The sequence below is a fragment of the Pinus tabuliformis genome, chromosome Q, assembly GCF_031772625.1.
Source record: "Pinus tabuliformis cultivar Carrire ecotype Pingquan chromosome Q, CPIR1, whole genome shotgun sequence".
Taxonomy (NCBI): domain Eukaryota; kingdom Viridiplantae; phylum Streptophyta; class Pinopsida; order Pinales; family Pinaceae; genus Pinus; species Pinus tabuliformis.
This window is the reverse complement of record NC_142296.1, coordinates 909163604-909179708: the sequence shown is the minus strand read 5'-3', so window position 1 is coordinate 909179708 and position 16105 is coordinate 909163604. Positions and strand designations below refer to the sequence as shown.

General features: G+C 37.9%; 1 protein-coding gene across 4 annotated transcripts in view; it reads right to left on the bottom strand.

Annotated features, from left to right (window-relative positions):
• Nucleotides 1-456: 456 nt before the first annotated feature.
• Nucleotides 457-16105, bottom strand: part of LOC149222421 (Yippee family putative zinc-binding protein) — a 142504-nt gene continuing 126855 nt past the window's right edge. For all 4 annotated transcript variants that reach the window (XM_089385434.1, XM_089385433.1, XM_089385432.1 and 1 more), the window contains 3 exons: nucleotides 1092-1200; nucleotides 891-946; nucleotides 457-764 (listed from right to left, as the gene is read on the bottom strand). In XM_089385434.1, coding sequence (XP_089241560.1) covers nucleotides 686-764; nucleotides 891-946; nucleotides 1092-1200 — 244 coding nt within the window. In that variant the 3' untranslated portion in view covers nucleotides 457-685. The remainder of the gene's footprint in view (nucleotides 765-890; nucleotides 947-1091; nucleotides 1201-16105) is intronic.

The following is a 16105-nucleotide window of genomic DNA, read 5'->3' as shown; positions in this document are numbered from 1 at the left end:
TTAGTACACTTCCCAATACTCTCAAACATATAATAGAACACTCACAATTTATGGAAACAGTAAAGATCCTTCTAGTATATAGGCAAATTTAGTTGAAAGCATAAGCAACTATGAAACATGTAGCAAAGCTGCTATGAATGATTGTATATCATTATGATAAGGCTACTAACGTAAAACCAAAGCTTTTCAATGCAACGGAACACCCTTTGTTGTTGCCCAGTTACAACCTAAAAAAAGGCAAGGTTCTACATTCTCTTATCTCATTAAATTCATCGCGTAAATAATGACCTTTCAAAAACGTATGGCCCCATCAACTCATTCTCTTTCCTAAATGAATGCATACGAGCAGCTAACCAGCTTTCATCTAGAAGTAGTTATATACTGCCTCAAACCATGGAAAAAAAAAGAACCATGTCGAATCCAACCCAAAACTATATAAAGCAGAATAACTGTAAATGTTTGGAATGTTAGATATTTTATAATGGATAAGTCTTATTTAACAATAAACAGTGGAAGTTCAGATTAACAAATTAATAGAAACATGAATTAAAGATCCACTGAAAATATCTGATGGTGATGCATGTATGTTATCTCCCCAGCTTCAATTTCATTACTTGTACCTGAAAAAAATATTTCAGCCACATGCTGAAGATAGAAGTCACACAAATAGTGCCATCATCTGACATCAAACATCATCTGCGTCACTGCCACCTATGTTATTGTCAATGGCAAAGTTAGTGACATCTCCATCTATCATCTTTGCCCTGTAAACACACCCAGCCAGTGAAAGATTAAATTGAATAGATCACAAAATCTTGTTATTATAGGAAAAGCAACTTGATTTTCATGAAAACATCTAAAGATTCGATGTTTAACATGATTTACTGTACCTCTCTAAGATGAATTTGCCTTCTTTGTACTTTTGACTCTTCTCATGGGCAATCTCCTTCAAACACAACAGAAGTAAAGCTCCAAAATTATAATGAATGCAGGACTGGACATGTTTTTGATTTTTCTTTTTACAAAATGATAAATCTCGGGGAAAATGTAATAATGTCAGAGCAAATCCAAGCTGTAAAGCATAATCTTACATATTTCCAGCCGACATTCTGCCCACAACAATTGCAATAGATATCTGCTACTGTATGCAATCCGGTTGTCATCAATCTCTCCTCTAGAGGTCCAGCGTGTACATTCACACTGCATTAAAGAGGTATAACAGTAATTATAGTGTTTTGTAAAGGCATAAAGAAAGCATAGTTGCAAGCAGGAGGATTTAATTCCAAAACGATTAAAGCACAAAACACCATTTAAAAAGGAGGGGGAAAGCATTCTTCAAGTGTTTGTTTCGTCAATTTCAAGAGTTTCAATATAATCTTTTATTACAAGTTATTATTACCAAATCAATCCATCTCTCAGATCATATCCTAGTATCTAAATAATGAAACAAAAACTAACACTAGTTTTAAAAACCAGACTGGGTTTTGAAGTCGGCCACTTGTCAAACCAGGGTTCGAACTGAACCGGATCACAACAGATTCAATGAACTGGAATTGAAGAAAAAAATACATAGAATAATTAATTTTTAATGGGGAAATTTATTTTTAAGATTTCAAATCATGATTCCAAACCATTGGAGACAAAATATGCAGGCAGAGTTTTCTCATCTATATACCATGTTAGTGTGCATATATCAAAATGGCACCGAGTGCAATACATATCATCAACAAAATACATAATCAATGAGATTCTAAATGGCTTCTAGAGTCTAAAAACAATACTACAATTCAAGCTACTAGCCCAATGGCCTTGTTGCCACACAATCTAGCAGGGGTGCTAAGAAGGAAACCTATGGGCCAACTACTAGACCAAATGACAACAATGAGACAAAGACCCACTGTCACCTCAATCAATGTCCCTTGCTCTTTACGGACTTTCACCAATGGGAGGAGTCTAGGTATGAAGGATATCACTTATAATGATGATGTCAATAATAGGGTATGAAGCAACGTTGCACAAAGCAGGAACGTTTTTTGGAAGCGGGGACGCGGAAGCGTCATTTCCCAAAAATCTAGGAAGCGAAGCATCTCATAAGTGTACTATATATATATATATATATATATATATATATATATATATATATATATTAAAAAAACATCCAAAATACCAAATTAGTTGTAGAAGACATGAAAACATGCAAATTTTTACATAAATCAAGATAGATATGGCATCCATTGTACATCAATGATTAATTATCCCAGCATCAACCATCTAGAATCTAGATTCCTCTTCTCTTGTCTAGCCTTTGCCTCTACTTCAATTCTATAGGGATATTAGTCAACATTGCCTAATTTTGATCAAACATAATCCAAGCCTTATAATATGGTAGAGAAAGCTTAACATGCCTAATCAATGATTTTGTGAAGGGAACATAATTGCTAAGGCCAAGACAAAGGAGTTCAACAATCAACAACACCAACATTGGGGCACATATAGGGCTTGGTGCTCTTGATTAAATGCCAATCGCATGCCCTCATACATGATATAATCCAATGAAACGCCACAATTCCATTGATCCTAAAAATTGTTAAGTCTACTGAATTTTGAATGAGATATGAAACTCTATTTTCTCCATATGAAGTCTGATGAGGTTGGAACCACTCTCAGGATGGAAATGAAAGATAAAGGAAAATGTCACTTTTACTTTAAGAATTTAACATTACCATTAGGGAGCATCTAGAAAGCATCTAAGGAGCATCAACAGGCACCTTGGGAGTATTTGGAAAATGTAGTTCCTCACATAACAATTCGAAATTTCCAAAACAAAAACCAAAAAAAAAACCCGCAGAACCGTGTGAACCGTCCACCTTCTCTCGAATCCACTCGCGATCCGCGGTGGATACACGCACAAACCTCCACAGATCCGCGGATCAGGCAACAGGAACTGCAGATCAAGCTGCAGGAACCGCAAATCGGGCCCCCAAAGATCCAATTTTCCATAAATCACCAAAAAAACGCGGAACCGTGAATTCGATTTTTGGATCCACGGTTTCATCTAAGGATTGGTGGCAGATCTATACGGGACGTGGATCTGCCTCCATATCCGAGGGTCCGGGGGGGGCAAATTCCTGCAACATTGGTATGAAATGATTCCAAAGTACCATTCAAGGAGAGACTCAATTAAGGGCTCAATGCTTTTCAGAAAGCTAAGGGCTCTTCGAGAAAGACCTAGGAGGAAAATCTAGACTTAGGGTTTGAGATCTTCAATGATGATGAGTATACCTAAGATAAAGACTTTCAAGATGATATAGGACCTCTCAAGAAGCTTTGTGAGATGATTAGACACCTTAAATAGGCTTTCGCTATCCATGAGAGAGCTAATAAGGACCCACGCTAGACCTTGGGCTTTTAGGAAAAACATGGTAAGAAATTCCTCCAAAGTACTCTCTAGGTCAACATAAGATAGAATAAAGGACCTAGTAAGATTTATTCCTTCAAATACTATGTTCATATGACCCTCAAGAAGACCACCTTATCCAAGGAAAACCAACTAGGTTTTTCCTCCAAGGGCACACCTAGGGCATAAGATTTCTAGAAAATTGACTGTGAGAATTCCACCAAATTTTGAGATCCTCTAGAGGAGACACCAGTGCAAGTTTCTATCCAAGTGGATTTGAAAAACTCCTTCTCTAAAGAATTTCGTAGGGTGCCCTAGTTGGTCGTCTAGGAAAAGGGGCCAAAATTTTTAGAGAGGAGAAAAGAGAAGGAAAAAGAGGTTGACCACCAATTTTGCTTGGACCAATGCCTAATTCTTGGGCTATGGAGTCAATGATGATTCAAGATTTTCCAAACTCGTCTTCAAGGAGGTCAAAGAATGATGCCCTAGCAACCACTCTTCAACAATTACCTACTCAATATCTATGGCTTTTCATGGAAGAAGAACAAAATCCCATCCACTAGGAACATTCATCTATTGTCATTCAATGAGTAAAATGTGCAATTTACAACCAAACAATCTTTTACAATGATATTCAATAAATTAGGGCACAAGAGATTTAGCTAGTTGCAATAATTCCACACATTAAACATTATTCCAAAAGAATTCTTCAACAAAAATAACACTTACAATATGACAAGAGAAATATCCAACCATAGAAAGAAGTAGCTCCAAGAGAAATCAAAAATTTGGCCTCCAAAGATATTGAAATGCATCAAAGAATCTCCAAGTAGCATCCAAGAAAAAGTGTGAAATTCGTACAAGAGAGAAATTCCAAGTGATGATGATGATCTCTCACAAATGAGAGACATCTCTATTTATATGATCCTCTCTGAACTCGAATTAGCCTAATTAGCCCCAACAATTATAAAATAATGTGTAAAATACAAGTCCCTGGTGACAAGCCCACCAAGTAACTAATGAAGTGATGAAGAAGCCATCCATAAGTGAGTCGAAATAATGAAATCATGACGTAGAAGGGTCGTAGGAGGGCCTCGTTGACTCCTCAAGGTGCCATGATGAGGGAGAGGGCTCCACAAATGATGGACAAGGGGGTGGCCCCTTAATCTCTATGTACATCATCATGTGGTGCTCCAAAGTGGCTTTGGGGCACAAGTACTAGTCTCATGGGTCTCATGATGAAAGATAAACCTATAAATTGCTCCAAATGAGGGCTCTGAAGATGGGGCATGCCCTCCCATGTCTCAAGGGTGAGACAAACCTCCTCTAGGCCTCGGATCAACTACCAATCCATGTGTACATTGCTAAGCCGACTAGGGGCAATGTTGGTACAAGTGCACCATCTTGTGAATAATGTGGGGCAATGAACAAGTTGTTGAAGGTGCCGAGCATGCCCAGGAGATGAGATAATGCTCTATCACATGACAGAATCCCATGGCTCTCAACGCATCGCCTACAAGTGTCAATATGATCCTCGGTTGGGCTTGGGCCCCAATTAAGTTGCCCAGCCCATGATGAAACCATCTACCAATTATGCATAAGATCCAATGTGTCTCCTCACTGTCAAGTATAATAATTCATTAGTGCTTCTAAGTGAATCAAGCTTGTTAGTCAAGGGCTCAAATGAGACTTCATAACAATGTTACCAGACACGGAATCGGCAATAAATCGGCAAGGCAAAAGAGCGAAAGTTTTAATCGGATCGGGAAAAAATCGGCAAATTCATTAAATAAACATTATTACACAATTTTTTTCTTGAGAACTTTCTATTAAACAATGATAAATACATTATAAGATAAACATACTATCTTAAACACACAATCACTTATTTGAGAAAGAAAATATGTTAGCATCCAATAATTTATCAAAAAATTAGTTGAAAAAAATCTCACAATTCGGTAAGTCTAAACCACCTTTTACAATCTAACTCTATCTAATAATAACAAATAATCCTAAGAATCAAATATATAATCACATGAAATATAATTACATAAGATATAATTAGGGAGAAGAAAATTACAACCGAGGGAAAAAAATTCAATAACGCTACCCGCGAAAATAAAATTACATTTTATTACAATATCAACTATATTTCATCCTCAATAAAGTCACGGCATTCGATTTAATTTTAACAGGTGAGAGACGAAGCATCCACACAACAAGATCACATCTAGGTACACCGTTGTTGAAAGAATTCGAAAGAAGTAGCGCATAACAGATATAAAGATGCAGATAACTTCTGAAGAAGAAACGCAATCTACGGCCCATGACTGTATCAGGTCGGACCACATCTCCTGTATTAGTCAAAGAGAATGACTCATCCCGGTCTCTCCGTAAGAATCGGAGATGGAATGAGAATGTCCGGAAAATACGTCCATCAATCCATATACACAAGTCAATATTTCTTATTACGAAAGATTTTTGTTCAGCAGCCACGCATAATGCGGGGGAAGTACTACGACTCTGGGATGTCATCATTTTAACATTTGTCGTAGCTTAATTTCATAATTCGATTCGATATTGGAAAGGCGAAAACGTGAGCTCTCTCGGCGTTCATATTATTCGGTTGGCGTGGAATATTGATTAAATCAAATATGAAGGCTCCGAAAACTGAGTAACCATCAAAGTATTCGTGGTCCTCTAGCATTTGAATATGTTACAGCAGCGCGAGTTTCCTCAATGCCCACTGACAGTTGAGTCAATTTTTATGGCCACAGTGCGTTTTGAAAAAATCGGCGGGACTCGTTAAAATCGGCAGAAATCGCATAAATCGCGAGTCAAACTCGCGTTGACCACGAGTTAAACTCGGTCAACGCGAGTTGACTCGCCAAGATTCGAAACGGAACTTTTTGCCACCGATCCGACTTGCACTCGCGATTAATCGCCGGAATCGGCGATTCCTGTTTCATTGCTTCATAACGGGTTTCCCTTCCAAATTTGGGGATTTGAGCATGTAATAGTGTTACCTCCATAGGTAGGAGTGGCTAATAAACAACCCTATTAGGTGTTCCCAACCCTTGAAGGGAAATACATGTCCAAGGTACACCTTTCAAGTGATACGGGTCATGTCAATAATGATGCGATGGATGGGGACATAGGGGTCTCAAGGCCAAATGCCATGGGTTCAAGGATGGTAATGATGAGAGATGTCCACATATTTGAGTGTGTAGATATAGGAGGGAGCAATCATAGTACATGAGTTACCCCAGCCTTTGTTTTTCCACCCTTCCTCATTTTCCTTTTGCCTTTTCTGGATTTTTCTTTTATTATACTGCTCGGGGTGCCAAGGGATGAGAGCATGTTGTGTATAATATAAGCAGTGAATACCCCCTTAAGGTGGGGTAGTTCATCGCCCACCAAGGGTTGGGACATGCATGGGTTCCTTACTGATGCAGAAGACGCTCATACGGGCCCTAGGAACCAAGATGATGGCCATAATGATAAGGGGTAGAGCTCATATTTGGCTTTTGCCCATGTGCAAATATATTGTCCCGACCATATTTTACATTTTGTGGTATTATTTCCTTTCTTATGTGGCCATGATATGCTTTTTAGTCCCTTCTTTTAACTGCATCAACCTTTGAGGCTACGTTCTAAGCTCGACCCAGACATGTGGACAAGGGGAGGGCGAGTACCAGAGCCTTGTGGACACAGCGATCATGTGGACCCAGAGAGGGAAGATGATGACATGGGGCATGTAATGTGCAGCGGGGAGTGGAAAATATGAAACGGGAAAACGAGATTGCACTACCAAAATTAGGGTTTCCTAAGTAGTTCCCATCGTGAAGCTATAAGCAAATAGGGGAGATCCCACGGGACTAGGATTGAGGATTAATCCCCACCCATTTAAGATGAGGAAACAAAACTACAGTCGAAACCCTTCCTCCTTCCAAGTCACCCAATAATCCATACCCAAGTGTGCCTAAGGAAAAACAAGCATAAGCACCTGATTGCACAATGAAAGACGTGCCTTTAGGATTGGATGGCCCAGCTTCAAACATACGCTCTCGACAGATGGGCGAGGGGACATATGACTGGCTCAAGTAGAGGAGATCATCTAGCACAATATCGGCTACACTAGTGGTTGTCGGGGGTTGCTAGTTTCTAGCTGAAGGAAAATCTAGGAGAAAAAAATTCCCAATGGGGTCATCCACTGGTGGTGGGTAACATCTAGCTCCAACTGGGACATGATCTCTCTGTGGAGTGCACGAACCATGTACTCAAATGGGGAGGTCATGAGAACACTAACAATCCTCTGGGACCATATACTTGTATCCTGCACATCACAAAGAATTGTTGGAAGCATATGTCTTGGGCGTACTTTTATCGCAAATGTTTTCATCAAATAATAAAACCATACATAAAATAAAATATATTCTAAAATGCAAGTCTAATCTAAATGCATCTATTATAGCATGAGAACATGGCATGATGATGTTAGCTATGCAAAAATCAATTTTTAATGCAACCTACACTAACATGCATATGAAACAATGTAAAGGGTTCAAGAAAGCGGTGATATGACTCGCCTTAACTAGATTAGGCCAAAGCTTGCCATCAAGTCTAGCAATGTAATAGTATCCCTCACCAACCTTACCATGGATCTTGAAAGGCATTGGGTTTTTATCTACCAACGCTACTTCCCTAACTTTAAACTCCTTCCTAGGCTTTTGCACCCACTTCTTCCTATGTTTACGTTCTTTGGGGTCATGTCTTTTAAGGATGCAGACCTCTTGGCAAGGAAGGATGGGACTAGGATCATTTGCTCACCACCCTCCTCATCTTCACTTTCTTTGCTAGCACTATCACTTTGATCATCCTCGAAAGATGAATCTTCTTTTCCCATGGCATTGGTTGGAGCTAAAGTATTGGGGACATTGGGTGGACCCTACTTGCCTTCATCATTATGTTTCTTGACAAAGGGTTTGTTCTTGGAAGGAAAGTATATTTTTGTCACTTTTCAAGGGTGGTAAACTTATTCATATACATCCTATCCCTGGCATTCATGTCATCAGATAGTTTATCAACTTTCTTGTACATGGTGACTAATGTTTCTTCAATTTAATCCTTGGCCTTGCTCTTGTTAGTTTCGACTTTAGCCTTAGGGAAATCGAACATCTCAACATGAGCAACATTTCGGCTTTGTTCGATTTCAATGGCCATTTCTTTTGCTTCGACAAGAGTATTTCGCGTTTTATCCCTAAGTTGTTATGTCACATATCCTTGGACTGCCTTAATAAATTTGTCTAGGATTTGGGCATCAATGGGTTTAAGTAGATCAGGATGTCCTTAACAATTCTATCAAACACTTAGATAAAATCTCTAACATCTTCATCTCTTTTCTTTTTCAGGTAGTAGAATTTTTCAATGACATAGGTCCCATCAGCATCAGTGGCCCATATTTTCTTGAAAACATCCTCAAATTGATCAAACTCACTGATGCTATATGGAGGGAGACTAAGGTACTAATCCCTAACATTCCCTTCAAAGGTCAAAGCAAATAACATCATCACTACATCTTCATCTTCAATCCCTTGAGGGCCCACTGCCCAAAAGAAGTCTTCTACATGTGTTTCAGTATTTTGATCAGCACTCCCTATAAAATTTGGTAGCCAATCATGATGCTTTTCAAGCAATGTGTGAGGAGCATCAAGAATTCCACTAAAATCTAGAAGTTTGAAAGTTGCCACATTCCACCTCTTAATTTTAGGGACAATGGTTTGGTTTTGTGGGGTTAGTGTCGGTATTCATCTTGTCAGCAAAAAGGTATCTCTTAACAAGAGGAGAATGCTCTAATTGATTAGCCCTCTTAGCAACAGCTCTAGTTATGGGAGCTATGTTTTCTTCGTGAGCTATTTAATATCATCAATAGATCTCGTTGTAAATTGTGAGGCTGAAATTGTGGATTACGAGGTTGGGGAAAAGGATAAATTAATTGCTTGGAGAGATGGCGCACATTCCTAGGAAACAAGCACTTCAAGAGAAGTTTGCATGCATACCAAGGAGCAATGAGTGGGAAAGAGAGAGGGAAAAGGGACAACATGCAAACTAAGGCAACTGGGCATGCAAACCAAGGCAAGTCGCACATGTGAGAAGGTTGCATAGAGATCTCCAAGCAAAGAAATCAATGCAATTTTTGGCACACAAATTGACGTTGTTTTGCAAGTCTAAACTTTCTATTGGCACGTGGATCTACGCAAAATCTATTGCTTGGCACACAAATCGAGATAGATCTATTTGACAGTTTTCTAGGTGTTGAGACTGGTTTTAATGCTATAATAAATGTATTGTTTTCCTCTGCAAGCTTAAATAAAAACAAAACATGTATGTTGGTTTTCCTGAATTGGGTTTCCAAGGTAAAAAGTTTTGTAAACATTTATGTGCTTGATTTCTGTCTATGTTGTGTAAAATTAGTTAGAAGCTCAATAGCATTTCCTGTGCATAAATTCCAGGTTTGGTTTTGATATTAAAATTAAATTCTTGGTATAAAACTTATTGGCACTCTAAATCAATTTGTTGCACTGAGAAAAACTAACATTTTTCCTCCTTTTCCCATTTTAAATTTGTTAATGATTCACGCTTACTTGTCGAAGAAGCACAATAATCACAAGATGTCGGATACAACCAATCATGCACCCATACAACAATGATAAATGTGTTTGGTAACACCAATCATACATCTTTAACTTTAACACTAACCTCAACATTGACTTTGACCTTGACCTTGACTCAACTTGTCAAACTTTCAATTTACACCTTTGACTCTAACATCAAAACAAAACAAAAAACTTTCAAGACTTTTCATGACTTAAACTAGATTCTCAACTCTACCTTTTTACCCAAGGACCTTATTTAACTTTAACAAATGTAATGTAATAATTTATTCTTTTAATTCAAGAAACCTTTCAAACTCTCTTTCACTCAACTTCATACTCGATCTCTAGACTCATCAATCTATAAAAAATATTATAAGAACCTTGCATGACTCTTTAATAAATATTTTATAAAAATTCTAAAAGAACTGGACTTAAACTCTCACATTAACTAGCTCTTAACTTTCATTCTTACATCCACTTTGACATCCTTTTCATAACCATTAAATATAAAACTCTAAACCTTCCTGACTTTCTAAGAACTTCACAAAAATACTTTTGTGGACTTTTTTTTAAATAAATAAATAAAACTACGACATTTGGGCCACATCTTCTTCCACAAAATTCTTTCATGAAATATGGTGAAAAGAATGATAGCAATATTCATGCATTGAGCTACGACATCGCATCAAGGTTGACACAACAAATCTTGATGCAAATCCTAATCTCCACACTCCACGAAGCATATCTGAATAGGATTTTGTGCCAATACTGGAGACCAAATAACTCTGACAAGACAAGAAACATCACATCAAACTAAGCTCCAAAGCATAGTCCAATTATAATTGGTTACTACATACAATGAACCTAGAAAAGCAAAATAGGATGCATGATTTCTCAAGGGTATATGAAACTGATGTGCCTCATGTAATTATACAAGCATTCTAACAATCTCAATCTTCTATATGTGCGAACAAATCTAGAAATTCATCCACTAAATCACTTCAATTCTCGTCTTCGCCAAGGATAGCTTCATAAATGATCATTGTGTGCATGCCACAACTTGCAAATGACATACACAATTTGTAAGCATTCAAAGAGATTCCCTTTTAGCAAAAAAATGTGGCCACCAATAGATTTGGAGGCGAATTAATTGCCCATCACATCTTAATCTGCCATTAGTTGAGAACCTCAAAATCCTTCTCTATTGATAATCTGGAACAAATAGATGATAATGCCTATGTCGGTATTGATATATCTATATATTTATATATAAACCCCTCAACTCAAGTACAAAGCCATGCTACCTATGTACTGCGAGATCGTACTTGGCAAGCAGGCATCAGTGTCTTATGGATAGTCAGTGTCACGTAGGTTGCTTCCGAAGACCAATCTATGTTAGTTTGTGTAGCTCAAACAGGTGTTCTAATCTCAAATGGTGTCTATGGGGCTAGCAACACAAATGGATTAATAATCTCCAATACCCAGGAAAAATTCTAAGGAAAATTGTCTTAGTTAGAATTAATTAACTAGTTTAATTATTTTTCTAACTTAGGAAAAGTGGTTAATTAAACGGGATTAATTGAGGCAAATCGATTTCTCTCTAGTGACATCTAGAATTCAATATGATCTTAGCCATTGATCGTGATTAGATCGAGGTCGTTGAATCGTCACTAAGAGATTATAAGAGGAAAATTGATGGGCACAGTGATAATGTGGAGGACACCAGCAATTGAGATCAGCAATGGTTGAAGATAGAGTTACCATAGAGATTTCTTCATAGTGATTTCTAGTTTCTCAATGATAGAGGGAGATTGATTTTATCTGCAGAGGCCGAGTTTCCCAACAAGGGTGCGAATTGAATGAAGAGGTTGAGTTGTTGGAGGAAGAACGAAATTCCCAGAGAAGGTCTATTTGCAGGAGGAAATGAGATTTTGCCAATAGAGTTTGATTTTCCAGTGGAGGCCAAGATATTCTACCAAGAAGTGCGAATTGCCAGAGAGCCTGAATTATTCTGCCATGGTCACACATGTGGATCGATGAGGGTTCCAAAGGAGGGCTGAATTGGTTTAGAGAGGTTGAATTGCTTCCAGAAGGTCAGATCATCTACCAGAAGTGAAAGAAATAATTTGCCAAAGGTTTGCTAATTTACAGCAAACAGTGTATGGAATTTCAAACATGGAATTGTTGAAGAATAATAAAATACTAGAACTGGTTTTCCCCACACTGGGGTTTTTCCAGAGACATTTATCCAAAAATACCAGTGTCTATTATTTTGTGCGTGTGCAATATTTTCTCAGTTCCTGTGATTTTATTTTCATGAAGTTGCAGTAGTGTTATATTCAGTATTTGCCGCATATAAATTGCAAAATTGAAAAGACAAGTAATCTAATTCAGATAGGTGAATAATAACCAATAATTGCAACAGTATTAAGAATTGCACATGGTATCAGAACAGATCTGAGGGCAGAAGAAGGTTTTGTGCAGGCGCAAGAAGAGAAAAGAGAGGGTTTACAAAACCCAGTTCGTATTCTTCAGATTTATTTGGGTTTCGCTATAATTTTAAGGGTTTTCATAAATGGCCTCAGCAGGTTTGAGATATCAGCACAGATTGGATTAAGCCTCAAATTTTGGTGTTTGGAAAGCCAAATTTTCCTTCTTGTTAGAAGAGAATGGTCTCAAGGAGTATGCGACCAGTGTGATTGACGTACCGACAGATCCAGCACAGCTCACTACATACAGAAATGAAGATGCCAAAGCAATGAGGATAATTATTTTTGCCCCAACATTGGAAAATTTGGGTTTTATACCCCTTTATCAAGACTATATCCTGCAGGGCCGGATAGGATATTTCATCCCCCTTTAATCAATCAATTGGGAGAGGACATTACATTCCCCACTTCCCGAAATTGCTTGCCCTCAAGTAATTGCAATTTCGGATGATGCAACATTCATCCTCCTATTTTCCAGAATGAGGACCTCTCAATTGATCTATATTCCTTCCTCTAATCACTTCCAATCCATCCATTTTCATTTAAGATGGGTGATGTAACAGTGCCTGGTTTTTCTCCATATTTACTGCTGCCACAAATATTTGTGACTGCAAAAACTGCCCATAAATGCCTTGAAATGTTTAAGTGACCAACACTGGAATTTGGGGTGATGTTGATATGAAAATCCCCGTAACCATACAATAAAGTCAAATGAGGAACATCTTTCTTACTAAACATTGGACTCTGAGTACCATCCTTGTTGGTTGTGAAAACCTATTTAGCCTTAAATTTTGTCCACTCAAGGTATGGAGCAACAATCCCTTCAAAAACTAATAACCTGGGTTTTTCCACATCTAGGTTGCATTGATATATAATGCCCAGAGTCAGGAAATTGATAGAACCAATAAGTTTCTCTCTGTCTTTATGCCTTCCTGATATTTTAGAAGCTGACCCAAGATTCATTGGCAAATTATGAAGAAAATGTCCAAATTGCAGTTCTCGTATTTGAATATAATAGCCTAATAGGAGCTGACTTCCACTAACACAACAAGATGATTCACGCACACTCTCAGATGTTCCAATAATATTCTTTAATTTAGAAATGTTTTATATATTTTGGGTTTTGATGGTTCAAACTGTGGATACTTACCCTTATTCCCTATTTTGTTCACATTAGTAATTGGTGAGCTTCCCTTATCAGCTATAGATTCCTTTGTCTTTTTGGTCACACTTGTTTCCTTGAAGACTCTTCTTTCCGCGTCCCTCAGTCTAACAGGCTTAGGGTAGGTAGTTTTTGGCTTCTTATGTTTCACGACATGAAGCACAGATGCCCCATTATCTTGAGATGTTTGAGAAGCCAAGCTATTAGAGTTGAGCATGCTAGAACTCTGACAACCTTCATCCTGATAGAGTTGCTCCTTTAAACAATTTATCTTTGAATTCAGACTACTACTAGTTCGTTTGTTTCCTTTTGCCAAAATAAAGAGGTCCCTCTCGCCCGAGTGACTGTCCACGAGTTCATGCTCAAGTGACTGGGAGGGATCTTCACTGTCCATCTCTTTGTGCCTAGGCATTCTTATACAGTTAGTTGTGGAATAAGTTTCTAAATCCTGTCCCAGAATGCTCCCTCTGCTTCTTGTTGTATCAGTTGCAATTTTTATTGTGCAATTGCAGACTGTAATAATATTCTCACTTCGTTCTAAGCTGGTGTCTTGAGATCCCAGATAATACACATAATTTATATCAAAATTTCCAGGTTCTTTATAGTCATGTTTTGCATCAGTCTCAAACTGATCTTCGTCAAAGTGTATCAGAATTCCAGTAGACCTACTTTCTATGCCTCTCATACCCACAACATTATTCATTCCAATGTTGAAAATATCGATATCCGCAAAATATCGGCGAGGGTCCTTAAAACATCTTATCAGCAATATCAGCGAAAATATCAGCAAAATATCAAAAAATAACGGAAAACATAAAAAAATGCATAATATATTCATTTTTTTCAGATTTTTAAACATATAAAGCAATAACAGTTTGAAATAAACACATTGGCACATAAATATGAAGAAAGCACTGATATATACAATGTAGTGGATGTAAAATAAAAATGATACATCAAAGGTATTAAAATTGACAACTACGGCCAAATTCCACCTTAGGACAGCTCATATGATGGAGATGGTTATTGCATTGGAATCTTGGATTCCTCTTTTCGAGAGTTCCAATTTTGATATAAGAATCATCTAATTCTAACAAGCAGAAATGGAATTTTGTATTTATTCTCTCTCATGCACAAATTGTCAAGGTCGGCCTCAGTCAAATGTAGGCTCATGAAGCCCAATAGATGTGTCTCCTCACCCTCAACGAAGTGTATAAATAGGAGTGACCTCTCTCCTCATTTGGACATTAATCAACAAATCACATCATCTCTCTCCTCTCTTGATTGGTTCGTACAGCTCAAGGACAGCCTCTCTCTCTTCTTCGCATGTGTGGCAGGAGGCCGAATTTCTGGACTATTTGCTGGCTGAAAATTTCAGGGGTACAGCGCAGCGTTGACCCTTGTTGTTTGACCTCCGTTGATTTCGATCTTGAGGGCAAAATCTCATTTTTTGGAGGCCGCAGTCATTGGCACAGAAATCAAGGTGATTAGGACAGTTTGACCAAGGTTGAAAAAAAAATTGACCGCAGAAATTACAGCAGTGTTTTCTCTCTCCTTTGACTGGTTTGACCGAACTGTTTTGGGCTGACTTTTGACTCTCTTGGAAGGTTGAATTAATCTGTTGTTGACCGAGCTGCTTGGAAGATATTTTGGTGCTGCTTTGACCAGCATTGACTTTCTAGTTAGGGTTGCAGTTGACTGTTCTTGACTGCTGATTTTGACATGACAATTTTGGGCAAGTTAATTTGACATTTGTACTCTCTCTCTACTGAACTATTGAAGAATAATAAGAAGATTTGATCAAAGGGTTTCCCCACATTGAGGTTTTTCCGTGGCATCCACCACATCTTATGTGCTCTCGTCTTGGCTTGTCTTATGCACATGTTTTATGTTCTATCTGCAATTACTATCAATGTGTTTAAGTTAATGTTATTGCTACTGAATATAATTGGAAATTGTCATTGGGTTGATAAAGATAATTGAAGTAAATTGTGCTAAAGCGTAGAACATACCATTGTTATCTAAAATTAACATGGTATCAGAGCTCAGGTGAAGACAAATCCCAAGCAAGAGTGAGGAAAAGCAATCACTAAGGGAATTTGTTGGACAAGGACTTGGAACCAGTCCCAATGACGACTACATATTACTTCAAATCTGAGGACAAGCTTAAGGACAAATCCGACTATCATGCATGGAAGATGTCTCTAGATCTGACATTGGAAGAAAATGATGCCATGGACTATGTCAAAGGAAGAGTAGTGGAGCCTCCTTCAAATGCATCCGCAGTTGCACAAACAAAGTACAAGAAAGGTGAGGTTAAAGCTAAGAAAATTATTCTTGATTCTATTCACAAGCCTTTGGTTGCCTATGTTTCTAATTTGGAAACAACTAAGGACATGTA